At 52.2% G+C, this 26,971-nt stretch overlaps 1 protein-coding gene and 1 non-coding gene across 10 annotated transcripts in view; one reads left to right on the top strand and one right to left on the bottom strand.

Annotated features, from left to right (window-relative positions):
• Positions 1-1,402: 1,402 nt before the first annotated feature.
• Positions 1,403-26,971, bottom strand: part of RGS6 (regulator of G protein signaling 6) — a 498,121-nt gene continuing 472,552 nt past the window's right edge. For 6 of the 9 annotated variants that reach the window (XM_072963354.1, XM_072963356.1, XM_072963355.1 and 3 more), the window contains 3 exons: positions 26,029-26,118; positions 22,322-22,375; positions 21,958-22,160 (listed from right to left, as the gene is read on the bottom strand). In XM_072963354.1, coding sequence (XP_072819455.1) covers positions 21,969-22,160; positions 22,322-22,375; positions 26,029-26,118 — 336 coding nt within the window. In that variant the 3' untranslated portion in view covers positions 21,958-21,968. Of the gene's footprint in view, positions 1,779-10,083; positions 10,308-21,957; positions 22,161-22,321; positions 22,376-26,028; positions 26,119-26,971 lie in introns of those variants that run through there. The other 3 variants (XM_015241459.3, XM_006206910.3, XM_072963359.1) reach the window with 3 other exon arrangements.
• On the top strand, positions 12,430-12,502 carry TRNAS-ACU (transfer RNA serine (anticodon ACU)). Its single transcript has one exon. It is a non-coding gene; the product is annotated as a tRNA-Ser (tRNA).

Genomic DNA, 26,971 nt, shown 5'->3' with positions numbered 1-26,971 from the left:
ACTACTGCCATGGGGAAACTGAGGCTCGGGGGTCAAGAACCCACCAGGGTACCAGGGGAATCACGACTCCTCCTGACCACGGTGGCCCTGTGTGAGGGACGGAAGCGGACAGCCTGGGGACAGTGCCCTGTGCAGTCAGACATACGACAGGGCAGGAAGGAGGGCTTGGAAAGATGGTCCTAGGGGAGCACCCAGGAGGCAGCGCCTGCAAACAAGCTTATGAACCTCGACAGCTGGTGCATTTGCCCAGATGAGTAAAGAAATACCAGTGATCGCTGTTTTGCTTCTGCGTTTGCTGTTTATACACTCCCAAGGGAGGTTTTTCACCTCTGGCCAAAAAGAGATCAAAGGAGGATGGTCATAGCAAGTGAATGGAGTGGGAGGGTGAGTGTCTGAATTCAAAAGCAGGCTGCTTATACCGCTCTGTCCAAGGGCCTATGGGGGTCACAGCGATGACAGTGACAACAAGGAGAGTAATCGCTACCATTTGCTAAGCACCTACGACACGTCGGGCACCTGCCTCGGTTCTGTGCATCGCTCCCTGGCAGCCAAGTTGGCGGAGGGTCATTTTGACACATACACAAGGGGAGACAGTGGGTCTTATGCAGGCGTCCGCAGGTTTAGCACTGTGTCTGCGCTTCCCTGTGATGACTGACATCGTGGAGGGGATGCCTTGGCTGGGCTGTCATCAGAGAGCCACCGGGCCCTGGCCTAGCCCCTGGGCAGCAGATTCCACCAGCTTCTGGCACAACTGAGACGTGGCCGTGGGGGCGCCTCTGTCTGGGCCCCTCCCAGCTTCCACGGGGGGCTGCCAGAGGGGAGCATCCCAATGGCCCCTAAGGTCATGGCCACTTTTATTTTGAGTAAGACATGGGGGAGCACACCAAGGAGCGAGGGGGCAACAACAGAATAAATTACGAACTGGTAAAAATTTTAAAAGATGGTCAGAACCCTCACGGCTATTAAACCACCAACTCTTTCATCTCCATCACTGCTTCCTCTCCTGTTGGGCCCTTGGGACATTTGACGGGCGCCGAGGGCAGCCGCCAATGCCTGAGGAGTCCTCTTTGAAAGGTGGCCTCAGAGGGGGTTGGAAGAATTTGAGGTGCTGCAATCCATGAAGTGGCTCAGTGCTGACGATGTGATGGGGGCGTGTGGAGTGAGGGTGGCTTGGTCCTGGCTCCTTATACCCAGTGGCCGCAGAGATGGGGGGAGGCAGGAGGCGGTTGGGACACTGTGGTGTAACTAGGGTGGGTGCTGGGGGTGCTCCGGAGAGGTGGTGGGGAGGTGGGCATAATACTGGATGTACTCAGGGCCGGCTGGTCCCTCTTGAGTTTGCTGGAAGGCGTGATCCCCCAGACAGCAGGAGGAGTGATGACAGTCAGAAAATACCCTCAGGTGATAGTCACAACAGATGCCCCACGGGTTTTCTCCCCAGAACGAGCCAGGGACCAGGACCTCTGAGAGCGGGGTGTCAGTACACAACTGTACAAGGAAGAGAGGCTTGTACACAGGGGCCTCTGCCAGGCTGACCCCAGGCTCTGTGGACTCTCTTTCTGGCCTCCCTCTGGTTCACCCACCGCGTCTCCCCACCGACGCCCATCACGACCCTCACTCTTTCTCTTTCACAGTGACCAGATCTCCCCGCAAGGCAACTCTGTCCGCGGAAGTGGAGCGCCGCCGCCTGCCCGCGTGGTCCTCGGGCCCGGGCCCTGCGGGGGGGACCGTCAGGAGGACTGCATCAGGCCGGTGAGGCGCTTGCCCGCCAGCGACTTTCCCTGCAGAGACAGCGACACAGGGGCACCACAGGCGCACACACACACAGAGGACAGAGACAGAGAGCCAGACAGGTGGATTAATTGTTGCACCAGCCCCCGAGGTCAAACGGCTTAGCTTACCGACCCCTTTGATCTCTAGGTTTGAGAGCCTGAACCACGGACAGCTGAACAGCCAGGGCTCTGGGGCAGGTTAGGAGGTGCGACTCTTTCTGGGGTGTGGGAATTTTACTTACCCCAAACTAGGCATTTCAGCCCTTAGGTAGAGCATCTCTTAATACCCGTGGACCGTCCCTGAACTTGATTTTTGCCAGGTGAGGAGGAGAAAGTAGCTTGGGGACTAGTGAGGTCACGGAGTGTGGATTGCTCCAAACAGATGGTAGTTAAGGATCTGGGTGACTCGGGACTGAGGAATTAACTGGTCCTAAGAATATGGATGACCCAGGAATCCCATTTGAAATGCAGGACTGAGCCCTCCTTGGGTCCTCCTGATGACTGTTTTGGGACTGGGAAGGTACAGGGGGCATCCGCTGAGACCTGGAGCCCGGAGTGGGTGAGCAGGTGTGGCTGCAGGACCCAGAGCAGCACGCTCCTATGTTCTTGGTCCCCATCTGTGGTACCCAGAGGATCAGGAAGTCTTAGAAACCCTTCACTTACAAACTATGTAGCCATTGTTTTGAAAAGAAAAAGGATAAACTCGACCGTGAGGCCCGGTCCCGAAGGCAGAGAGGTCCTGAGAGAGACTAGTTGGTCACTTGCCGGGGAGGAGGTGGCTTAGGAGCCTCTGATGTGGGACTGGGCACCAAAAAGAGGATGAGCAAGGGTCAGTCCTCTGCTTATTTCCCTGGTCATCGTCTGCACCCGTCCCCTGCTCGCCTGCTTCAGAAATCCATAGCATCGGACAGGGATCTAGAGGAGAGTGTGGCTGGACCCAAGCAGCTTGATCACCGTGTCTGAGAAAACACTCAGAGCCCACCCTGTTATTGACTGGGTCAGCGACACCAGTGCCATCTGCCTAAGGCAGCCCGCGGTCGCTCATCAGAGCTGCAGGGTGAGGTTGCAGGGGCCAGCTATTCCCCACGTTCATTTCCAAATGGGGTGTGAGGGCTCATCTTGTTTACTGGGCTTGGCTGCGTATAAGCTGGATGTAATTAAAAAAAATTGATCAGGTTTGTGTAGCCTGGCAGGGTACTCAATAAACCTGCTGATTGATGAATTGATGGATAATGGGCATATCCAACAAACAGGCAACATGGGCTGTGAGTTCGCTGGATGCAGGACGATACGTCATCTGGCTTAGCTCTCCACGGAGGGACATACCAGTTTGACTTTGAGAATCCCGATGGCAGGGACCAGAGCTTGTTCAGAAATGGAATTGCTTGGGGCAGTTGGGAAGTCTGCATCTACTTCCCCTTTGCTCTGTTTTTCCCCTTTCTTTCACCCTTCATTTTCAACAGTGAGACGAAACTTCATTTTTTTCCTCCCCATCTTAAAACACACACGCACGCACATGTGCACACAAAATCTCCCCATCAGCAACCTTATCTGAATCTTCAGATACACTAAACTTAGCCTGCAGCCGGATACATGTATACTGGGCTAAGGATTTTTTAATCAGGTTTTTTAATCTTAATCTTAGAAGGTTTCTGCAAATCACTAAAAGCAGGATGGCTACTCCTCTGGGTGGAGTGGTTTAGGTACAACCCTAGTTCTAAAGTGCACACTGACTGCCTTTCCCCTACAGAGCGGGAGGTATCTGTTATCCAGGTGGTCCACCTGGGAATGTCCTTCTCCACGCACGCCTGAAGGCAGGTGGCATGGGGAAATGCGGAGATGATGAGTCTGGGGGCCTCCTGGTCCATGGGCTCTACCAAACCTCCCCCAGCGATTTTCATCCGTGTCCATCCCTGCTCACATGAAAGGCGCCAAGGATGGTTGCTTTCCTCTTGGATGCTGCTTATTGCTGTGGAAACCACACACCAAACCCTAGCTCCTCCCCCCTCCTCCCATCCCTCCTCCACCAGGGCCACAAGTTACATACCGTGTACCCAAATATCTACGTTCCAGGTTTGCCATACATGGCATCTGGGGCTCTGATTTAGCGGGTGGACATGCAAAAAAGGAATCACTACAGCTTCTGAACAGCAGTCTGTTGCCAGGGTGTGTGTTCAAAGCCCAGAGACAAAGAAGGTGAAGTTTACCAGGCATCCAAACCCTCATTACGGCTTCATCCCCATTAGTGAGGTCATTTTGGCTGGAGAAGGGGCTGTGGTGGAGGGAGGGTAGTGATTCTATTTCTGGATGATTGTGGGTCTGTCTGTTTTAGGTGAATTTGGCCCTGAGGATCCCCACCCTCCACACCTCCCAGTTCTACAGAGCTGGCTGGGCAAGGCTGGGCTGGGAGGTGCTAATTAATCTTTTCCTGCCTAAATCCTGGAGTTCAGCCTCACAGCTCTGGACTCCAAAGATGGGTCAGAGGCCAGCCCATCAATCCTTCCCCTCCCCTTCCCCCAGCTGCTTCCATTTCTCAGGGCTTCCTGGATGGAGGTGCAGCTGACCAGCCTGGAGAATGTGCCCTGAGATTGGTCCCGTCCTCTCAGCCATCCAGGTGCTGCTCCTCGGCATTTTGGTCTCCCTCTCCCTGCTCCTGCACTCCTGCATTTACCAAATGCCAGTTCTGCTGCTAAAGGAGGTCATGAGAGTTCAGGTCGGCTGAGGGGCCAACTCAGCCCAGCTGCAATCTGTCCACCAGGCAGTGACCTCCCGGGTGAGGCTGGAAGGTGGTTCCTCATGTAGGACGCAGGCAAGGCTAGCTGCCTGGCCTCAGGCTTTGGGGAAGAAACCCTGCAATCACACTGGCTCCATAGCTGCCTCTCTTCTGAAGAGCTGAGGTTCTTGTTATTTTCAGGGATCAAAGTGAAATCTGACAGCGGAGGCAACCGGTGTTCAGAGATGAACTGCCCCAAGGTCTATGCTGCTAGGGGCTTGCTGGGAGCTCCTGAGCTACCTGCTCTGCCCAGAGAGAGGAGAGCTCTTGCCTGGCACCCTCAAGGGCTCTTTCCTCCTGTTCATCCCCATCCCTGCCTCCAGGATGGATGATTCTATAGGAGACACTTGGGAAGGGCTATGATAACTCTGCCTCTGCATGGCATCTTGCATAGTTATGGGGGAAGGCATTTTTTCAGAATGTGAATATATGCTGTTCCTCAGTGCTGGTCAGTTGGGAACAGATCATGGTGCCAGAAAACTGCAGCCAGCTCAGCCTGAGGCCTTGGCTTAGCTGAGCGAAGCAGCTGAAGGTGGTTGAAAATGCTATTAGCAGGCAGCCTTTGTCCAAGTGAAAAAATATACAGTGATTAAGAACTGAGCTGCAGAAGGTACATTCCAGAGACACCAAAGCTTTGCATTCATACAAAGTGCTTTCCCCCTTCAAGACCTTTGGCCAAGTTTAATCCAAAAGAATGTGGGATCCTTCAATTTCATGGACCATGGGCTCAGTGCTGGGTTCACAAACACCCACACATTCAATTCCCACCCTCTGTCCTGACTAATTGGTTCAGCTCTGCAGCCATCTTGATGGCTAGAAGCCTAGAAGGTGGTCATGGAATCCTTTGTTTCTAAAAGGAAATGCACAAAAGGAATAGCTCCTCCCTTTTGTGTAGTGCTTCAGGAAAAACCAACATGCTGATTGACATGCCGTGGCTCTGTGCATCGCACTTCCCGATATTAATCAACAAAGCATGCACCATCTGGGTTCCCAAGAGCTTTTGCCACTTACTTACCTGGGAGACTGATGCTAACCTCTTTGGCTGGGAGAAGGGCTGAGGCTCAGAGAGTAGCCCTGGGGGTCAGATGGCATACTGGGGGCAGTGGAGCCAAGTACTAGTGGGTCAGGCAGGACCTTTTTCAACACTAAGAAGGTAAAGACATCTGAGCTGCTGACGAGGTTTTCTTGCTGATTGGCCCAGATGACCTAAGACCAAAGTTACAGATCTCAGGTCTACCAAATCTAAACCCATGCTACTAAGGGGATGGAAATCAACCGTGGTTGCCTCTAGGGGAGAGGGATGGAATTGACTGGAAAGGGAACTTTCTAGGGTGATGGGGTATAGGTCACACTGCTGCATACATTTGTCAAATTCATTGAACAAATCATTTCAGACCTATTTATTTTGCCATATGTAATTGAAAAAGAAAAGAAAAAGAAAAAAGATGAGGGGAAAAAAATCCAGCTATCACATCTCTGCTGTGAAATTTCCCACCCTGTACTCTTTTTCAGTTGCTGCACCAGCAGCTTTGTCTCTTGGCTCAGTTCAAATCTTTCCCCTCTGGTTATGGGAGAAACCCAGATTCCTCTGCTAGGGGAACTAGAACTTTCAATAGAACTAATTTGGAACACAATTTCCAGTCTTCATCGATCCAACCCGATCACCTTGTGGTGACACACAGGCATTTTTCATCCCTGCTCATGAAGAATGTTTTGCCGAATAGGGCTCCCCGGGTGACCTCAGCAGGCAAGAAGCAGGAGGCCCCAGAGATGAGCCGTCCTCTCAAGGAGGCTGAAAGTTCCCTATGAGCAGGTGATGCTCAAGTTAATAAACGATGAGTGTGTGTGGAACCACAGGCCTGGGGGGGACCTGCAGGAGGCAGCAGTCAGGCCCCAGCCAGGAGCCAGGGAGAAAGGAAAGGTCCTGGCTGGGGTTTGTCGGGAGGGGGCAAAGTCCAGGACCTGCCTGACTTCCATCAGGTGGCTTCCCTGGAGGTTGGTGCCCCTTCTCCACCAAGCAAAGGAAAAGGAATGCTTTCTAAAGGAAGTGCGAGGAGTTCTGTGGCATCTCCTTTTGCAATGCTGCTTAAAACTGGGGAGACAGTGCCACTTGCTTCGGGTAGTTTAGAGGGCTGAGAAACACTGAAAGGGGATGATAGGAAAATCCATACTTAATACAGAATAATTTCAAAACCCTTCAACTCTCCATCATTCATCAGCCATTGTTGAACTTTGTGAGGCAAGATGGTCAGATGAAATGGGGAAACCAGGCTGTGGGACAAGCCCGCAGTCACACACGGCTGATCCAGGCAGAGCCGGGCTGGAGCAGCACCCCGGGCATGAGAGGCTGCTCTGGGGGTGGGGAGGGGGAGGGCAGGAGCCCTGTGGCAGGACCCATTCCTGTATTACTGTATTACTCCTGGGTCCTTGCTAAGCTTTCTGATCTCTCTCAGGAGCTGAAGGGCATTTTCTTTGGTTTTTAAAATATTCTCTTTATTCGACTTTTAAAAAACAGGATACCATAAACATAAAACAACCCCTCCCCTCCTGCCCCAAATCAAGAGCTAGGTGAAAATTGAATTAATTTTTGAAAAAGCTCACTGGATGAAGAATTAATATGCATTCAACCTATTTCCAAAGTAAGGAATGTGATCAAAAACTAAATAATGAATTTTTTTTTGAAACAGCCCACAGTCTTCTGTACAGTAATATAAAGAATCAGGTTTTGCCACATACATGGTGGGTCAATGGAACCTGCCAGCGGTCATGTCTGCTGAGAGCAATGCCCACAAAATGTCACTGGGACCATGAGCAGGTTCAAATACCTTACTCTAGCTGGTATTGGCAACTAGCACTGCTTTTTTTTTTTCACTTAAAAATATTTTTAATTTAGAAGAGGTGACTTGCCAGCCCTCCTATCTGAACTAAATGTGAGAGGGCCAACCTATCCCCTACCTTCCAGGGACTTTCTCTTTGAATTTCTTATTCCTGGCACAACGGGGTGGCATCGCATCTCATGCACCCTTCCTTCTCAAGTGCCCTCCTTTTCAACTCGCCTAGACCTTGATGGTGGCAGGGTGGGGATGGTCCCATTACCAGGGACACAGGTTGGCTGCCGAGGACAGTTACTAACAGTCACCCACTGATGGAATATCGAGCTATTGTGTGTCAAGCACACTAGACATTCAACAGACACCTGTGCTAAGATCCACACCATCTTTGTCTGTTAGGTATTCCTTTAACCTTCACTGGACACGTGAGGTTGGGTCACTAGCCTGAGCAAGTACCACTGGTCAGCGGCCTTCATGACCCATACACCTTCTGCTTGGTACATGACCATCATTTTCAAGGAAGGAGGCAGGTGGAAAGGCTCAGGACTAAGGACTCCTCCACGCTCACCCACACTGGGTGACATCTCTGGGGTGCACAGGGTGATTTTCTCAATGACATTGAGAAAGAAGCTTCAGCTTTTGGACATATTTGAGACCATCCCAGGCATTTCTGCTCTGCCTGTGTTTCCCTTCATCACCTGGGGGACTCCTGAGAAAGAGAGGATGCTGCCTTCCAGCCAGCGAGCCTGCAAAGTGGACTTTGGCAACTGTGCTGAGCTGAGGCACAGGTCACCACTGCCTGGTGCTCATGGATTTAAAGTGGTGGCTGCTGGACAGGCCAGTGAAGCCACCACTTCTGTTTGCAGCCCTGTGTTATCGATGCCGATGCCTCTGGGATCTCCTTAGCAGCAGTCCCAGGAAGGAGAGAAGCAGGTGTGACGTTAACCTGCCTAACTAAGGAGGGGCAGGCAGATGCCTTACTCCAAATAGAACCAACCCCAACTAGAACCAAGCGTCTAGATCGACCTGGCCGGAGAAGCCCTTCCTGGGAGTTGTTCTTGCCACTTCTGACTCCTGCCCCCCCACCCCACCCCATCTTGCTCATCACTCATGGGGCTCTTTGCAAAGTCTGACCTCTGCCTGTATAGTTTTGGCGGGTGACGGAAGACCTTCCTCCATGGTCTCCAGCTGTGCAGGGACAAATCTGGAGCCAGGCTGGCATGTTGGGAGCCAGGCTGGCATATTGAGTGCCAGGAGTGAGAAGGGCCCAGCAGCTGGGCCTGACGCTGGCAGCGCACTGCCCGGGAACACGCCCCCAGACTCCTCTACAAGTTGTGCATTTCCACTTTCCCTGCCGCTTTTTTTCTCCCCGTGCAGGAGAAATGCAACCCCCACCTTTTTTTTTTTTTTTTCTAAACCGAATCTCTTATCTCCTCCCTCCAGTTCTGACTGAACAGCCTGGTGCTCTTTCTACACTCAGCCTGCAGCAAGTTCTTGATGGACCCAGGGGTAGAGAGGAGCCAGTGGGCATTTGCTTCCCAAAGCCCCTCAGCAGCATGCCTTCCTGCAGCCCTGCTGTGCTTATCTCTTCCTCTCCTCCTCCAGTTCCTCCCCAACTGTACTTTGGCATCTCAGCGCTGGTTCACTTTAAATTAGGCAAAGGGCAAAAAGACTCAAGGAAACAGGGACATGGCTGAGTTGCTATTGGCAACAACTTGATGTTACTTTTTTCCAACTAGGAAGTTCAGGTGACCCTTGACTATGGCTACAGGGGAGAGCACTGCCATTTAGTGGATGAGACAGCAGGAGGAGTCACTCACTTGGCGGTGTGTGATTCTCCTTAGGACCCACGAGGACTCTAACGCCACCCTCCTAAGGGCACTTCTCACCTCCTGCAAACATGTTCACCCAAAACGTCTCCTGGGTTTGGGTCCTGGGTGAAGCCAGCTGCCAAGGCGCCCAGGCAGTCAACATGCTGACTGCCCCACCATTGCCTCAAAGCATGATCTTTCCATGAACATCCGCGTCTATTTGGACTCATACGCAAAAAGGGCTGTCTCATTTCTCTTCCCACCCCACTATCAGGAATGCAGTCTGGCAGGCATTTATCAGACATGTATTTCTAACCTGAAAAAGTACAGCACTTCCCGGGAAGTGCACAGGAGCCCTGAGAAACTGGCCACAGGGCAGAACAGGCAGGGGACAGGTCAAGCCGCATTTTTCAAAACATCTCTGGACAGAAACTAGGGCTGATGGAATTCCTCACTGCAGAGAACCTTCTTACTTCCCTATAAACCCTCTTCACATGTCGCTGCAGCGCTTTCCACCCCTATGGACTGGGGATGGGCGGTTCCTTAGCCCTCTTCCCCCGGGGGTGGTCTAGCAGGTAGAAATGTGAGATTTCCGTTTCTCACAGGACTTGGCCCTGGGCCACAGAGGATGAGTAGTGGAAGCTGTGGCTGGGAGATGAAGCCTCAGGACGCTGCTTGCTGTTGGATTTAAAAGCATCTTCAAAGGTAGTGGGCATTTCTGCTAGATGTCCAGGAGACGTGAGTTACGGGATCCACACCTAAAGGCATTATTTGTACATTGCCTCTAAGACTCAACTCAGCATCATTTCTGGACCCCTCAGCTTCTTGTTTCTTAGGAAGGACAAACTATGGGTGTAAAAACAATCAGGCAGGAAAAAATGGGGACACCAAAAAATGGGTGCCTCTGACTGTCCATGGAATGAGGGTGTGACAACAGGAGTGGTGGGCAGAGATGAGGCCACGGACAAACAGATCACCTCTTCTGGTTTTTGGAGCGCCTTCTGTGCAGAAGGGTCCCAAAGAAGGTTAGAGAGTGTGGACGCCGGGATCACTCACCCACTGCTGGAAGGAAGCCACCTCGGGGGTGAAATGCAGCGGCCATTCTGACTCTGCGCCAGCAGCACTAGGCAATTGTGTTTTTAGGAAGGGAAGTGAAGAGTAACTTATCCAGCTGAAACCATGAAGACCTGTGGCTTTCGGGGAGCCCCTGCGCAGACACGCACACAGCTGCAGCAGGCAGGCAGTCCATGCGCAGAGGCACGTGCAGTCTGCAGCGTATGTTACGGGCGTACCAGACACTGAACACAGAGGCGTATACCAGGCAGGCAGCACATGCACCTGTGTATGCAGCTGTGCACACTTTCATGTGCACGTTTACACCGCAGGCACCTACATAAGCATCTCATGCAAGGTTCACAAGCAACCATATGATTGGCTGTAGAGCTTTCCATCAGGCTCCTAAGGTGCCAGTCTTTGACAAACACTGCAAACTTAAAGCATTTATCTTAGAGACATATATAAACCTGGCTTTCCCCAGGAAAAAGCTATTCGTGTCAGTGACAATGGCCTCTCAATACTACAAGCAGTGGGAGCGTGCGCCCCAGGGGGCTGGTTTACGAGGGATTTCAAAGCACTCCCTGCCACTTGGCTCTGACTCCTCCAACAACCCCACTTTGTAGTATGTGCTTAAAAAATAGAAGCCTCTGTTTATCCGGCAGATGGAGTAACTGGACTTGGTGAGGTTGTATTGCTCAGGGGAGTTCCAGGCAGGTAGCCAGCTGAGAGGTGAGGGTTTCTGGGAATGAGGCTTCTGTCATGCAGAGCAGTACCTCTGGAGGATTGGATTTCATGCTCTTATAGGGGAGGACCATCTTTGACATGTGCCTGGAAATAGGAGGCATCTTAGTGGGGCATATGTATTGCCTCGGTGGCCCTCCCCACATCCTGGCACCATGCTGCCACAATCCCCCAGCTCCTGCAGCTTCCCAGGAAGTGCATAGGAGCCCTGAGAAACTGACCACAGGGCAGAAGCTGGTCTGCCAGCACCACAGTCCCCTCATTCCCAAGGAAGACAGAGAAACTGGCTCTCTGAGATGATTTTAAAAATAAGTCGGTAATAATAGCTACCATTTATCAAGAAGTTCCATGAGTAATACATGAATGTGCTCTGCACACTGTTGTGTATGAGATACCCATGCCCCCATCCTCAACTGCAAAATAAATACAAAAATACCTATCGAAAAATACTGTTGGAAATTAAATAAGGTAATAAGCGCTAAGCACGGCCTGCAGGTCACATCATGATAATGAAAATAATAATACAAAGTTATATTTGAGCACACTGCAAACACTGTGCTAAGCACCTTACGTATTTCTTCCCACTTAATCATTTACTCTTATCTCCCCTTTACAGATGAGGGAACCGAGGCTTGGAGGCACTGCGCGAGCCACACAGGTAAGTGGTGGAGCTGGAGTAGAGCCAAAGTCCCTCTTGGGCCAAGCTCCATGTAACGTGGGTGCCCACAGTGCGATGCTGGGAGCCTCCGAGGAATTGGCGCTGTTCTTGCTGTGCCCTCATTGAGTGCTGACCTCCACCTGGAACCGTGGGCTTCATCATACCATTGGGTGTGTGAGCAACTCGCCTGGGGTCTTATACCAACGTCAGGTGGAAAAAGAGCATTCAACTGGGGCTGTCCATCCCTAACCCGGAGCCCACTTCCCACATTCTGGTGGGCACTGAAGGGGTGTTGTTCTCAGGGGCAGAGCCAGCAGGTCGTCTTCAGTAGGGGATGCGAATGCAGTTGGGGGAAATCTCGCGGCCAGGTTTTCGACAACACTTAACCTTGAATGGTTGGTGCTACTCATCACATCCTCAGAGAGTGGGCTCCCGACAGGATAAGGAGCAGTGTGAATGGCTCAGGGCAGTCAGCTGCCAGGGGCCAGCCGGAGCCCCGCAAAACAGCCTCCTGCCAGGGCAAGGTGAACCTCACTGTGCAGACATCTGTGTAGCCTTGGGGAGGATGGAAAGGATGGGGACCCTGACATCAAACCTGCACAGAGATGCTGAAGTGCAGGCTGGGGGCTCTGGTGGCCACCACCCCACCTGCACACCATCCTGGTAATCCCTCTTATAATGTCCTCCATGTCTAGAAACAATTCAGGGACGCTCTGATTGAGGGCTAGCAAAGGATGGGCTCTGAAGCTGCATCGTTACCAAGGATACAGCCATTGAGTATGTGCACGGGGGAGGATATAGCTCAGTGGTAGAGTGCATGCCTACTATGCATGAGGTCCTGGGTTCAATTCCCAGCGCCTCCATTAAATAAATAAATAAAATCATTAACTTGCTCACAGGATGGTGACAACTCACAAATGCATCCTATACATATTTAGAATTATGGATCCCCTGGAACCTCCCAGTATCATCCAGGTCAGAGAATCCACCAGAATCTCCCTTCTACTTTTGCCTCAGATGACAAGGTTGAGTTGAGTTTTGTACTGGCTACTCCAATTCCCCACTTAATCTGCCGTCATATAGAAGCCAGGTCCTGTATCCTTGCTTGAAGGTCTGTCTTTTCCCATTAGGCACTGGGGTTCGGGTGCACCATACTCTTGGTGCAAACAAGGAAGGCCAGGGGCACGGTGTAAAGCAGCTCTCCAGCCCTGTGAAAAAGTATGGGCACCCTTGGGGTCCCCCGGCCCACCTCTCCCCTACCTCTTATATCCGAACACCAACCACACCTGACAGAGATTTAAGGGACTGCATGAGGGAACATAGTAACAATCGGCTCTGACTGGGCTTTCTTTAGCTTACAAAAATGCCTTCTTAAAACTTTGCTGACTTTATCGGTATCACCATGTTTAATGAGAGGCCTCAAAAAATTTGAAAGCCAGAGATGAGGAGAGGAAAAAAGCCGCAGGCTGTAATCACTGTGATTACACAACTGCACGATGAGTTGAAGGCAGCCCTGGTGAAGCCCGGGAGGGGAGGCAGGGCCATTTGCCATCAGGTCGGTCCTCAGGACAGCTGAAAGGAATGTGACACAGGAGCCCTTCCCTTGGCCCGAGTTGGGCTGAAGATGAGCCCTCAAGGCAGGGCCGGAGGAGAGGGGGCCCCGGGAGCGCAGCTCCTTCTTGGTCTCGTGTCTCAGGGGGCGTGTGCTTCTCCTAGCCAGGCTGAGACAGTTTGGGCGGCAGCTTGTCCACCTGGACTCTGCACTGGCATCGGGTAAAAGGCACCTAGCTTGGTCATCTTTTTTGCTTTCACAAAACACCTTTTCTGGATGGGAAGGATGACAGGCCAGGCTCTCTCCAACGCAGAGGCAGGGTCCCACCGCCGCCCCCGTGCCAACCCCGGCTGCGCTCAGCCCTCTGCGCCACAGCTGCTCGGCCTCCCTGCACCAGCAGGCACCGGCGTCCTCCGCCCACTGCCATCCTCCCAGACATTCAGGGGACAGAGCCCTGTCGCCCAGGGTTCAGCTGCAGCAGCAACATCCAAGGGCTTAAAAAAACCAAAATCAAAACCCAAACCAAAAGGCCAGGATGGCATGTGAAGGGCAGTAATTCCACTTCTTGACAGTGGACTTGCTTTGACTTCGTCATAATCTGGCTTTTTCTTCCTCAAGGCAGAGTCTAATCTGACCCCTTTGGCTCCCTCTCCTCCCATCTCAGCAAACTCCCTCCGTGTGATCCATTCTTTTTTTTTTTTTCCCATAGCTTATTTATAAGCCATCTGATAAAATGCAGTAGGATCCATTTAACATATATTTAATGCATCAGAAGATTCCAGTTGGAAGAGGTGATGGAATCTGATGCAGAAAACTGCTCTACAATATTGGATATTCGGCTTCTGAGCGTTTCCAAGGAGCTCTTTTCTCCTTGAGGTGACACTTTCCACTGCTGGGAAGTTACTATTGTTAGAATATTCTTAGAGAGAGACCCTCCCCACATCTTCTACCCGTTTGTTCCAGCTTCGTCTGGGACAATCCAAAACTGTCCACTCACCCTAGGAGACAAACACCGATACGTCTCCTGGGGGTTATTGAATCTGTGTAGGAACTAGACAGCTTCATCTATTTCAGTCTCATCAGACATGGCTTCCAGAGTCCCCAGCTGTTTTTTTCCTGAATTTCCTCTAGTTTGTTGAAGTTCCTGATAAATGTGGGAGCTTAGAACCAAGACTCAACACTGTCTAGAGCAACACAGAGAACAGCGGAAACTGTCTCTCTTCTGACCATTCCACTTTTGTGATTACAACCTAAGGCTGCTTAAAAAAAAAAAGTGATTGCATCTCACTTTTGCTTCTACTAAACTTGCAATCAATCACAACCCCAGATTTTTTTTTTTTTACTTGAATCCAGTGAAGGCTGGGAATGCTACCCTGTAGTTGTGAGACTGAACCTTTTTTTTTTTTAAATAAACTTTATCTGGTTAAATCATACCTTTGGTTGATTTGGACCTGTCATTCCACCTGAAGAAGATGACTTTTCAATATACATCCATTACCTATCAAGTGAGCAATACCTTCCAGGTTTGCATCTTTGAATGTGACTGGCATGTTGTCTCTTCACCTGAGTCATCAAAAGGATGCTGGATAAGACAGGGCTGTGGCTGGACCCTTGTGGCCACAACCAGAGACTGCCTTTCCCATTAACACAGATCTATTAATTCACCCTCTTACTAGCCATCAGGATGTGGTGAATATACTTGCTTTAACAATAACTATGGGCAAACGTTGAGGCAGTGGAGGTGGAGGGAGTATGGGGGGCAGGAATGGATATGGTTTTCAACCTTATCACACTGATATCTGGTAACAAATAAATATTTTCTGGAGCAGGGGATGTAGTTAGGATGGTAATCTCCCTACAGTAAAGCAGGCTTACAAGAAGGGTGTGGAGTTCCTGCAATTATTACACCAATGAGGCCCATCCCTGTCTGGGGCTCTGGTACCATCGCTCAGGCCAGAATGATTGGACTGTGACTGGGGGTCATTTTGGATGCTGCGACTGCCAGGGTAGCTGCCCACTCCCAGCCCCGCCCCCCATCCGCCGGGAGCCGGCAAACCAACCCCCAAGGTCTTTCTCTCGTCAGCCTTCAAGTGACATCACTAAACTGAAGGTCCCACCGCTCTGAGCTCCATTCAAATCCTCTGCGGCGTCCCAGCTAGCATTCTGCTCCACCCACAGCAACATTTTATAGTGTTCCTACCTACGAATTTCTATCCTGCCCTCCTTCCAGAAAGCCACACTTCCCAAACTCGATCTGAACCAAAGATGCACATCTGCTGCCTAAAAACAAGAAAGACTCCTGTGTTGTTTTCACCAGGAGCTCATTTTGGGGGGAAGCCATGGCCACCTTACTTCTCAGCCTTCGAAATCCTTAGACCTTGAGTTCTCTGGCTTCTAACCCTCCAGTCTGGACGCAGACAGAGTTGGGTCTCATCTCCCTGAACTCGACATTGGCAGCTTGGTCTCCTTCCTAGGTTCCTGCTGTTCCAAAGCCTGACTAACGCCTGGAGGGTTCTCTCCTGCCCCCTGAGGCAGGTCGCTGATCCCCTGGCAGGTCCCAGGCGGCATCTGTTCCCCTGAGGGGTCTGCACTTGCTGCTGTTCATCCTGCCGAGGGCCCCAAGGTCACCTTCACCCTCTGCCTTCTCCTGGACAGATGGGAGCCCTCAGCCATTTGCGCGTGGCTGCCTGGGGACAGGTGCCAGAAATCTGACTATACAAGTGACAAGGAACAGGCTGAAATCCCACAAACCCATCAGCCACTTCTAAAGTGAGAGCTTCTTCTAAAAGGGCGTCTTTCTGAGTGGAGGGTGGGAGGACGGCTCTGTTACGGCCAAGGGCTGCAGGTCAGCTCCTGAAATAGATTCCCGCCTGGCGCATCCATCCACGGTGTGCCCCTGGCCTGCCTTAGGGGAGACTGGCAAGGATGCGATTTGGATCTGAATCAGTGGCTGTAAACACACAGCTGTGCCTTTCTGCCTCACAGGAGTTTTTCACTTGACTGCTCGGCACATGGGGGTCTGGGGAAGGCAGGAGAGGGCCAGGGTAGGGGCGAGGGAGAGCTGGTGAGAGGAGGAGGGAGCAGTCTTGCAGAGCCTAGCTGTCCCCTGTGTCAGGCGGCTGAGTCACCGTGGCATTTTTCCTCCAAGTGGGCACTCTGCTGGGAGGGCATTTCTGGCTGCTTTTGGTTGACAGGTTGAACCATCAGCTGCAACAGCTGGGGGTTCCTCCTTCCGAGGGAAGCGGCAGGGTCCAAGGCTGGGCTTCTCAAAAATGACAACCTCTGACTTTTTTTGATAGATAAAAATCTCACCTTTTCCCAGAGTTTCAGAAAGACCTCTCCCCTCCAACCCCTGCCATGGAGAATCACTTTATCTCTTTTGTCTTCTCTGTACCCCACTAGCCAAGCTGCCTGGGCTGTCTTACACTTTACAGTTGGTTTGTAGAAAATAATAGACTTTTACATTTTCATTTTCCAGCTACAAAATCATACTATATTAAATAGGCTTTTTCAAACTTCACTTGGACCCAAAATGGAGAGAGAAAGAGAGAGACCAGAGGAGACTTAACCTGCCACTGACTGTAGCCAGGATAACACGCTCTCTCGTGACCTCTTTTTGGTCATTTCTAAGAGAGGACAGAAGCAAGCTGGCCCAGAGCTCTCCAGGGAACCGGAAAGTGTGTTAGCAGGTGAGCAGCAGAGCAGCAGAATGGTGCTGAGTCCCCAAATGCTCGCAGTTCATTTCTTCCCACGCCCCACAGGACGGGGCGGTGCAACGGCACCCGCTCTGGAGCCCACCCCTCTGCCAGCTGACCGCGCTCCCACCTTCTGACACACACCCTGCCTTCTGCGGGTCGGGGTGTGTGGTGCTTACCCTGTTCTTTGTGACCTCTCCCTCCCTGCGCTCCAGGGGTCACAGTGTACGATAAGCCCCGAGGGGCAATCAGAGGGACCAGGGCTGGGGCAGGAAAGGGGCCGGTGGGAAAGGAGGGAGGTGCCTGCGGCACTTTTAGTACTGCCAGGGCTTTACCCTCAAATCCTGTGATTTTAAATAAACACCCAGCTCAATTCTATCCATGGTTTACTTCCCAGCCTCAAAGATAGGCAGCCACTTCTCCAGCAGGAAGGCAGCCCCTCTCATTCTGAGGGCTGATTAGCACAACCTGAAAATCTCAGGATCAACAGAAGCGCGGATCTCAGAACACCCCCACTGAAAGGGTCCACAGAGGTGACCTAGCCCAAGCCACCGTGCACAGGAGAGAACCAGGGCTCAGGGAGGGCTAGCGCGTGCCTGAGGTCACGCTGCTGGCAAGCTGAGGCTGGAGGCAGGCAGGACCCACTCTGCACGGGTTGCTGAGGAGTGCCACAGGGTCCCAGGGGAAGTCCTTCCTGCTCCGGAGGCAAATTTCCCTGCGTTCCCTCCCCTACACTGCTAGGGAATCTACCTCCATCTCTAGGCAGGCCCGGGTCTCATGAATGCTAGATCTCAGGGCTCTGAGATGGGAGAGGCTGGCACTGCAGTCCATGACCCAGTAGTCCCAAGGGGATCCAAGGACTGTTTGCAATCAAAACCGACTCTAGAGATTTTTAGTGATCATTCCTTGCTGGAGGCCTGAAAGGATTTTTTTTCAACTGAGGTCAAAGCTCCCTGGGGGCTCTGCTGAGTCTAGGTATTTGAAAACTCTTTTGGCCGGGAGAGCAGGCCTGCTGAGGGGGAGGGGAAACTAGCCCCTGGGGGAAGGCGCTGCTCTGCAGAGGGCTGAGTGCCCGCCCTGGTTGCCCCGCTTGCCAGGAGTCTCCGGCTTCACTTCCGGGTCAGCAACTGGGCCTGGAGCTGGGGGTTCCTCCTGGCAGAGCGGCCTGGAAGGGGGTGAGCTGCCGATTTTTCACTCTCATTAGCTTTTCCGTGGCTTTTGGAGAGGGAGGAGGGGGAGAGGGAGGGTGGGTGACAGCTGGCTCCCAGAGCTTCCTGGTCTCCATCTGACTTCCCTGCTGCATTCCTTGGCAGGCAGGACAGAAACACTTGTGGCGGAAATGCCGCTCGGCACATGCCAGGGCTCCCTCAGTTCCGGGCCCTCGCTGTTCCAATTCCGAGGAGCACCTTGACAAAGCCCAGCTGTGATATGAGGCTCTCTTACGAGGGGGACGAACACCTGGTCCCCATCTCTGCTCTCCCCTGGGGCCTCCAGCTCTTGCTCTGGCACCAGCGACCCCATTTCCCATCTTGGGAGCCTGAGCTACATTTGATGCATGAGGCTCTCAAGAGGACAGTTGGGGCTTCAGCCGGGTACCCAGTAAAGGTGTCTGGGGAAGCTGATGCCACCATCACTCGGGGCTGCCACTTCTCCTAACTTAAGTGCTGTCCCTCCAGGGAACTGGACACAAGATGCAGAGGACATTTTCTAGCTTCCCCTCCCCAGCTTGGAGTTCTCACCCGACGGCTTCGGCTGCCGTCTGAAAAGGGACAATCAGGTTGCTGCTAGTGAGCCAGGCATCCCCTGTCCTGTACGTCAGGGTCACCCGGGTGAGGCCCTCCTCCCTTTGTAGTAGAGCAGAAGAAATGAGCAGCCTCAGAGACAGCAGGGGGCCAGGGGCCTTTCAGCTCTGCCTGCACTCCTACCCTTATTGTCATCTGTCAACCGCAAAACCAGGAAGACGGCCCAGAATGGCAGGCTGGTCAGCCCTGAGCAGGAGGAAGTGGTCTTGAGTTAAAGTCCCCTCCTCCCCACAGCCAGTAACACCTGGGACCTTCCTCCAGAGAGTCTGAAGAGGAGACAGAAGATGGTGCAAAGGCCACCCACAGGTGTTTCCCATCATGGCTTTCAGATTTTACAGCCACTGTGAAAGGAAGCTTCCCAGTGGACAGGGCTAGGGAGAGACAGGCTCTGTTCATTTGACCTGAGGCCACGTCTGGGGCCCCCCTTGAGATGTTGCTATGTGTTACAGCTCTTCCTGTGTTTGGGGCTCCTTGGACCAGGGGCACCGTGTACAGTGGTATGAGCTGTCCACTGCACAACGGCAGCTGAGGGTCAAGGGGGGGCTGAAATCCAGTCTGCCTTTTGCTTGGCCAGCTGAGCATCTGTAAGGCTGGGCCCATCAAAGGGAGTTCCATTTTCTCACTCTGAATAAAGGTGCAACTCTCAGTGAGTTGCACCATGCCATGGGCTTTCAGTGATGTTTGCTTCTGAGCCTCGGCCTTCCTCATCAAACAAGCGGGGCTTTACAGAAGCTCTGTGGCTCCAGGCGACCAAACGATACAACGCTTAGCATAGCATATCCCCTGGCATTTGCTCTAATATTCAAGTTCTGGGTGACTCAGCTTGCATTGGAGGGGGCAGTTCACACAGCAACACCTCTGTTGGGAATCGGAAGGCTCCCTCTGCATCCAAATTAGCATGGCCCCCGCAGCTTTCAGGAACTACAATGAACTACTCCCCAGGATCTCATGTAAAAGGCGGGCATCTGTGGCCTTCACAGGTAATCCCTCCATATCATGGTACACCTGAGACTTGGAAAGAACAATTTGCTTTCTCCAAATGTTCCTCCTTTACCCAGGAAAGAAAGAACATTGGCATGGGAGAAATTCTGGATTCAGATTCAGTTTTGATAAGAAGTTAGCTGACTGAGATAACCAACCATCTGGATCAATATTTCCTGCCACCAGTGAGTTCTAAATGGCAGCTGGCCTCACGTTCTTGGGCCATGGACGGCCCAGCTTCGCTCCCTCATTGTTCCATTATTAGCCCCATGACACGAGTGGTCTTTTTACACATATTTCCCAGCACCATGAGAATGCTATTGAACTAGCCTTTCACTGAGTTTTAAATTTTGCAGTATGTAGCAGATGAAAGGTCACGTAGACCTTCTTTTAGAGAAATCAAGCACTTTATGCCTATTATATTCAGAAAATGATTATCAAATTGCAAGGCATTGTGCTTCGCTGGTTAATTCTGTTTGATTAGGACACTGGACTGTGGAGACCAAGTTCTGGGGTTCCAGCCTCAGGTCTCTGAGAGCTGCTACTGTTCTACAGCCATGGGGCATTTCCTCAAATTCAGCCAGGGAAGTGGTCTTACCCCCAAGAGCACAGGGAGCATGGATGGATCAATACAAATCCATCTCCATCTCCACCGCTGGAAACAAAAACTCAGAACGCAGCACCCATTAAAGTCTTCATAGAAAAATAGCAGGGAATTCAGGAATTTTTTTGTTTTGAAGTTTGGGCTTTCTCTCATATAGATTCTAAAAATCTCAGGAGCTTGAGAGAGTTTTCTCCTTCAGCCGGCCCTGAAAACATCTCTGTAAGTTCTCCCATGTGTACACTTCAGACACTTGGAAGGTGTCTGAAGCTTTCTCATTCCAAACACTTTGTTAACAGACCTTGGAGGACCACTGAACCAACACCACTCCGGGGATGAAGGGACATCAATAAATACTCTTCACAGAGCGTCATCGAGATTGCACTCGCTTTCCCAATACCCGTGTCTCATGAAAAGCAGCCTGGAGATGTTTGGGTGGCTCATCCTGTTTCCAGACTTCCTCTCTCACATCCTCAGCCCATGCGGTCAACCTGAAGGGCCTTCCCAGGGCTGCGGGAGGTCTGCTTTTTCCACAGTACACTACGGGCTTGTCAACAAAATCCCTAAACACCCTCCACCCACAGCCTCCGGGCCTCAAGAGAGACAGGAAGGGGTGGGTTCCCACCACTCTCTACCAGCCATCGGGGGTGGGGGGTGGGAACTCCCGTTGGTCTTGCCTCTAACAATCTGTGGCAGCTTCCTGGTGTGTGAAGCCACTTGACCATGGCAAACCATCTATGTAGACAGACAGGTGACCCACAGGCCTTATGTTCTGCAAGCTCTGATTTCTCATGAGAAAAGATCATAGAGAGTAAAGACCAAAGGAGAGAAGTCATGAGTACCCATATTTTAATTGCCACCTACTAGTGTTCCTGTGATGTTTAGATCTAGCAAATTCAAAATAATGTTTAAATTCAGTTAAAATGCATCTAGCCATGAAAGAAAAATGACTAGGTTGCTTCCAACCCAGAATTCTTGGAATTTACGTTAAAAGGATGAAATAAAGATACTAATCACACAGTAGTCAGGTTTACAAGGACTTTCCTCTTCAACAGAGGGAGGAAAAAGGCAAGTAGCATCTGTGGGTTTCCACCTTTCGGGAAGGGACATCTGGCCAGTTCCATGCATGGGACCCCTGCTCCCTGGCTGCCATGTTGGTTTGCACTGGTTTGATGTGAACAGTGAACAGTGCCGACTGGACCCATGAGCACCAGATGCTTGTTTTTGATGAGTGAGTGAATGAGCAGGACTGAGTACTTCCTGTACACCAAGCCCCATGCCCCAATCTTACAGAGAACATCGTGGGAAGAGGACCTGGGTCTGTGCTGTTCTGGTGGCCACAGTACAGAATCCCCCCCGTGCACCGCGGGGAAGACCTACCCACGGCTACTCCACCCCGTGGCTACCGCCCTCCTCTCCCTGTCACGCTATGCAAATGAGGCTGACAAGGGGCTGTCAGGGGTGCTGGAACTTATGCAGAGGCCACTAACACACACACGCACACGCACGCACGCGCACACGCACGCTAGCTAGCCCGCATTGCCAGACCCATGCAGCACGGCCACTTTCTGCACACGCAAAAGCCACCTGCACAGCAGCACCAGCGCGCCTCCCGCATCTGCGTGGTTGCCAGGGTTCATGGAGGGAAATTTGCAATTTTGTTTTTTTAAGATGAGCTATGGTCTGAGCCAATTTATTTTATGGTCCAGTGTGATGGCCTTCTGCCTGGGCTGCTGCAGAAGATGCACAAACCACGCAGCCCCAAGGGCAAAGGGGGAGTCCTTCTTCCTCAGGGTCCCCGAGCAGAAGATCAAATGCCAGGCCTGAGGCTGGGTGGTCCCCTGTGCACCTTCTGCAGAGGGAGCCGCTCTGTCTTTTGCAAATCCATCCCTAGGAGAGAAGCTGCGGACACTCGCAAAAGGCGGGTGTGTTGAGGGAAAAGCACTGGATTCCCTCCCCCCTCAAATGAAAGGACAACGACAACAACAAAAAACTGGTTAAAAAAAAAAAAAAGGAGAAAACAAAACCCAAAGAAAACCAGCTGAACTTACCACACTGCGAGTGAACTTTTCTAAGGAAGTTCTACGACCTTGCTCACTTTCTGGCTTTAGGGGGAAAAAAAGATAGGGAGAAAAATACAGAAAAAAAAATCTTCAGCTTACACGTGGTTTCCCAAGAGCAGCAGCGGCAGCTAATGAACCGAAACAAAAGCAAAACAGGGCGGAAAAAAAAGAAGGAGAAAGAGAAGCAGCCGGCGCTGTATGTGCGAGTCAGCGGGAGAGACAGGAGGCGGGAGAGACGGGAGACGGGAGCCCACGACATGTGGCGCTGCCTCCCTGGAGCAGTGAGGAGACAGGGGGCTTTGCTTCTCGAAGGGCCAGCTCCAGGGCTGGAGTCAGAGCCACCTGGCTTTGAGCCCAGCCACACTCAGCAGTTTTGAGCGGCCTGCTCAACTTGCTTTTGACCGGCCGAGCCCCCGGGCAGGAGCCCCGGGGCTGTGTCCATGAGGCTGCAGGCAGCCAACTGGGGTTCCCAGCGGGGGACACAGAACAGGCCAGCTCCCAGAGCCGTGGGGTGTGTGGGGGTGCTGCTGGGAGTCAGGAAGTTGTCGTGGGCGGGGTGACGTCATCAGGTCCCCCAGGAGTCTGGGTTAGAACTTCCCCTGAGATTTGCCTGCCTAGATGCCACCAGAAAGTTTGCTAACCTCAGTGACTTCCCAGTGGCCCCTTAATGACTCTCATTCTGTGTCCTTAGAGCAAGGAGGCTCTACTCATGTCTTTCGCCATGACAGACGAAGGTCTTGGGTCTCAGAAGGAGTGTTCTGGACCAAAAATGTTCTCTCGGTTCTCAGGCAGTGACCCCTTCGAGGTTTACTCCTGGTAGGTGACAGGAGGCTCAGGAGCATCCCGAGGACTCTTAGCTGAGGGGTCCCAGCACAGGGGCAAGAGGAGGCAAAGCCCTGGTCACCCCTCTTCCCCAGGCCCAGCTGCTTTCCTCCACTGGAGGAAGGGAGGTGTGGTGTGCACGTGACCCTCTCCCCAAGTTTTCTGCTTTTCCAGGAGGGGAGATAATCACATCCCAAGTACCTGCTAGCTTATCCCAGAGCCGGGAACCAGGGTCCTGCATCCATGACTGGGAGCTTTGGAGAGCATACGCACTCACATGGGCACATGCACACACACACAAACACACACACACACAAGCAAGTAATGGAGATTAGAGAGCTGAAGAAGCAGCCAGATGTCTGTGGGTCGGCAGGATGTGCTGGAAGACGGGAAAAAGCGACACAAAGGACACAGCGCCGCAGAGCCAGGCTGGTCTTTCTCCCGCAGGCACAGGGGCTGAGGGATCTGCTCTCGGCCCTGGGCACCATACCAAGTCTCCACTCTGGGGACGGCAGGTCTCAGCTTCAATCCAGGGGGAAGCCCCAGGGGGCGCACACGTGGCTCAAGTCAGGCCAGGCCGAGGCCCTGCAGCTAGCCTTCTGCTGTGTCTAGCATCTCGTCCCCTGCTACTGAGGCGCTCCTCCTAGAGAGCGGGCCGACGGCCTGACTCTTCCTGCCTTGCCCGGGCCCTCCGAGCCGCCCTGGAAAATCATACTTAAGTACTGGTACTTAAGTGTTCTGGAGGGGCCCTCCAAACCCAGCTTACCTGCCCGTGAGAACCTGGTTGTCAGAATGACTAACCTTCTCTCTGAAAATCTGAGGATAGAGGATGCATGAGGGATGAAAGAGCAGACGGCTGAGCCTCCGGATTCCATCAGGAGCCTTCCTTCCACAGAAAAGCCAGGCCAATTCAACTTCCCCTCCCTTAGCCGGACCTGGTGGCTCCCATCCCTTTACGACCTGGACATCTAGATCACATGATAAGCCCATCCCTGAGATCGGAAAACACGCTAGGCCTACCTGGAAGTGCCGAGTTACAAGTCCAGTCCACGCCTGGAGACTCTCAGGGAGAAACGGAAGAAAAGGTAGGCTTGTCACTGCTTCTGAAAACAGCCCCTGGATACTGAAAGGGTGTGGCCACCTGCAAGAGCTTTCTGCTGCAAGAACACCCCTTCCGTCATGCGGGGCTGGGAGGAGGATGCTAGGGAACTTCCTCCATGACATTTCACAGAAGGCCGTCCACCCGTTCCTTCCTCCGTCATCTCTGAGAAGTTTTCATCCTATGGGAGGACCTGCAGGCAGGTATCTCAGCCCCAATCCCAGCCCTGGGGGGCATTTTCTGTTCTTGTTCAAACCCACAAGGAGACTGAACGGCCGCTAGCTTCTTCTGGGTGTCTGGACAGGCCTAGATGGGTCAGACCGCTGGAGCCTCACAACTTCCCCACACTGGGATCAGTTCAGGGTCTTGAGCCGCAAGAAATAAGGAGCACTTACTTTGACCTTCTCCCCTGAGATCTGGGCTAGAGGTACCCAAAGTCCCCACGACCTTTCTTAGTAAAATGAGCGTCAGAGCCATTATTTGCGGGGACGTCAGCCTGCTCCATCCTCCTGCAAGGGAGCCGGTCGGAGGCCAGGCTTCACATTTCCCATCGTAGTAGTGACACCTGATGGAAGGGATGCAGACTACCGTGAAAGCTGGGTTTCTGACAGTCTGGGTGTTCCCAAAGTCTGCTTCTCTTTCTCAGACTATCCTGGATGTCCTCAAAACTAAGGGTAAGTGAGCAGGATAGAAATGCTCTTCTAGACTCTGGAGTGATGCAGTACCAGCCAGATACGCAGACAGGATCCTGGCACGGGGGGTGGACAGTACACAGAAAGAAGCCTGCGTGGCCGAGAGAGGTAGCCCGACAGACAGCGTGTCGCTAGACAACCACATGCTTAGGGACTGCTGCTGGAGGCCGCGAAGGGGAAGAGAGGGATGCACGTGCCCCTAAGCAGCATGGCACGAGAGTCCCAGAACGTGGTGCCAGGAGAGCCACATTTAACCACACATGGGCCTTGGATCAGAACCAAGATGTGCAGAGGGTTTGCAGGCACACTGCGACCATGAGCCAGCCCTCCTGCCTCGCCTTTCCCAGACCCCTGGCCCCTCCCAGCTCTTCCTCCCCACCCCTCCTCACCTTGCTTCAGTCACCCCTCATCGCCTGCACACTGAGGGTCCCTGCACCCCCCAAATCCAGACATCAAAGGCTGCAGGGAACCATGACTTCACTCAGAGTGGAGGAGGAGGAGGGGGCTAGGATGCTTTTACTTCTTGGTTAAAAGAAAGGGCAGACGCTGTGGGGGTGGAGAGGGACAGGAAGTGGGGAACAATCCCAAGAATGACTTCTGGCACCAGATCACCCCCTGGACACCTAAAGGGTTTCTTTCCAGAGGGGGCTGCCCGAATCCCTGCCTCATACGCATGTCTGAGCTGGTCGGGGAGAGAAAGTCTGTGGGGAGGGGGCTAGAGTCTGCAGCGAGCAGCTCTCTCTGGTTTCCTAGGGGACTCGCTGGTGTCGCTGCCAGCCCTGTACTCCTGGGCTGAGCCACTGTGGCCTTAAGGTTTGGTCACACTCCCACTGTGGGCAGAACATGCAGGTGGAGGTAATGGCTACGGGGAGACAGGAGGCCCCACCCTGGACCTCGGGAGTGGGCTGGGGCAGTGACAGCCCTAATTGACTCCCACTGGAGTGGGAGCAGGTACGAAAGGAAAGAAGAAAAGAGAAATGAAATAAAACCCAACGGATGATATTCTCATTTCACACCAGCAGCAAGCAGCAGGCAGAGGTCAACAGCGCTAAGGAAGGTGAGGCCGCCCTTCCCAGAGATACCTTCTTCTTGGCCAGCAGCAAGTCCTGGTAAGCGTTGGACCGGAGGAAGCGGGCATAGCTGTCACTCTTCATCAGCTTGTAGATGTGCTCCTGGGAAGGGAGGGGGCGGGGAGACAAGGAAGAGCTGTCAACCGACAGGGAAGGGGACTGCAACCCAGCTGGCCACTGGGAAGGGCTGGGGAAGAAACAAGTGAACCAAAGCATCCTGTATGTACCTGGAAAAATCTGTAACATGTGTGCTTTGTTTTGTTTTTGTTTTTGTTTTTTTTTCCCACTCAGAAACACCAGCCCAAACCTATTTTCTCTCTTAGAGTGAAAGAGCCTCGAGGACAGGTCCCAGAGGCTTTGTAATCGGGCTTTGTGCCATGCTGGGATGCGGTATTGCTTAGTGCTTAAAACCAGAGGCACAGCAATAAGAAGGAAGAAACTATCAATGCGCCCAACCACTTGGCTGAATCTCAGAGGAATTATGATGAATGAAAAAGGCCATACATGCTGTATGAGTCCACTGATACGACATTCTTGAAATGACAACTTATAGAAACAGACAACAGATTGGTGGGTCACAGAGGTTAGGGATGGGGGAGGGGAGGGAAAGGGAGGGAGGTGTGGTTATAAAAGACAATATAAAATGTTCTTGTGGTGATGGACTAGCTCTGTATCGTGATACCCCTTACACATGCGATACTGTTGTAAAAAACTAAACATATACATACAGGTGGAGGACAGGTGGAATCGGGAAATCTGATAAACTCAGTGGCCGTAGCAATGTCAATGTCCTGGCCATGATGTTGTACTTAGTTTGCAGCTGTTACTACTAGGAGAAACTGGGTAAATGGGATATCTCTGTATTCTTTCTTACAACTGCTTGTGAATCTAGAAGTATCTCAAAAGAAAATTTTTAATTAAAAAAAAAAGTCCACAGGCAATGATACAATTGGCT

The sequence above is a fragment of the Vicugna pacos genome, chromosome 6, assembly GCF_048564905.1.
Source record: "Vicugna pacos chromosome 6, VicPac4, whole genome shotgun sequence".
NCBI classification, from domain to species: Eukaryota; Metazoa; Chordata; class Mammalia; order Artiodactyla; family Camelidae; genus Vicugna; species Vicugna pacos.
The sequence above is the reverse complement of the archived record's forward strand: the minus strand, read 5'-3'. Positions and strand labels throughout refer to the sequence as shown.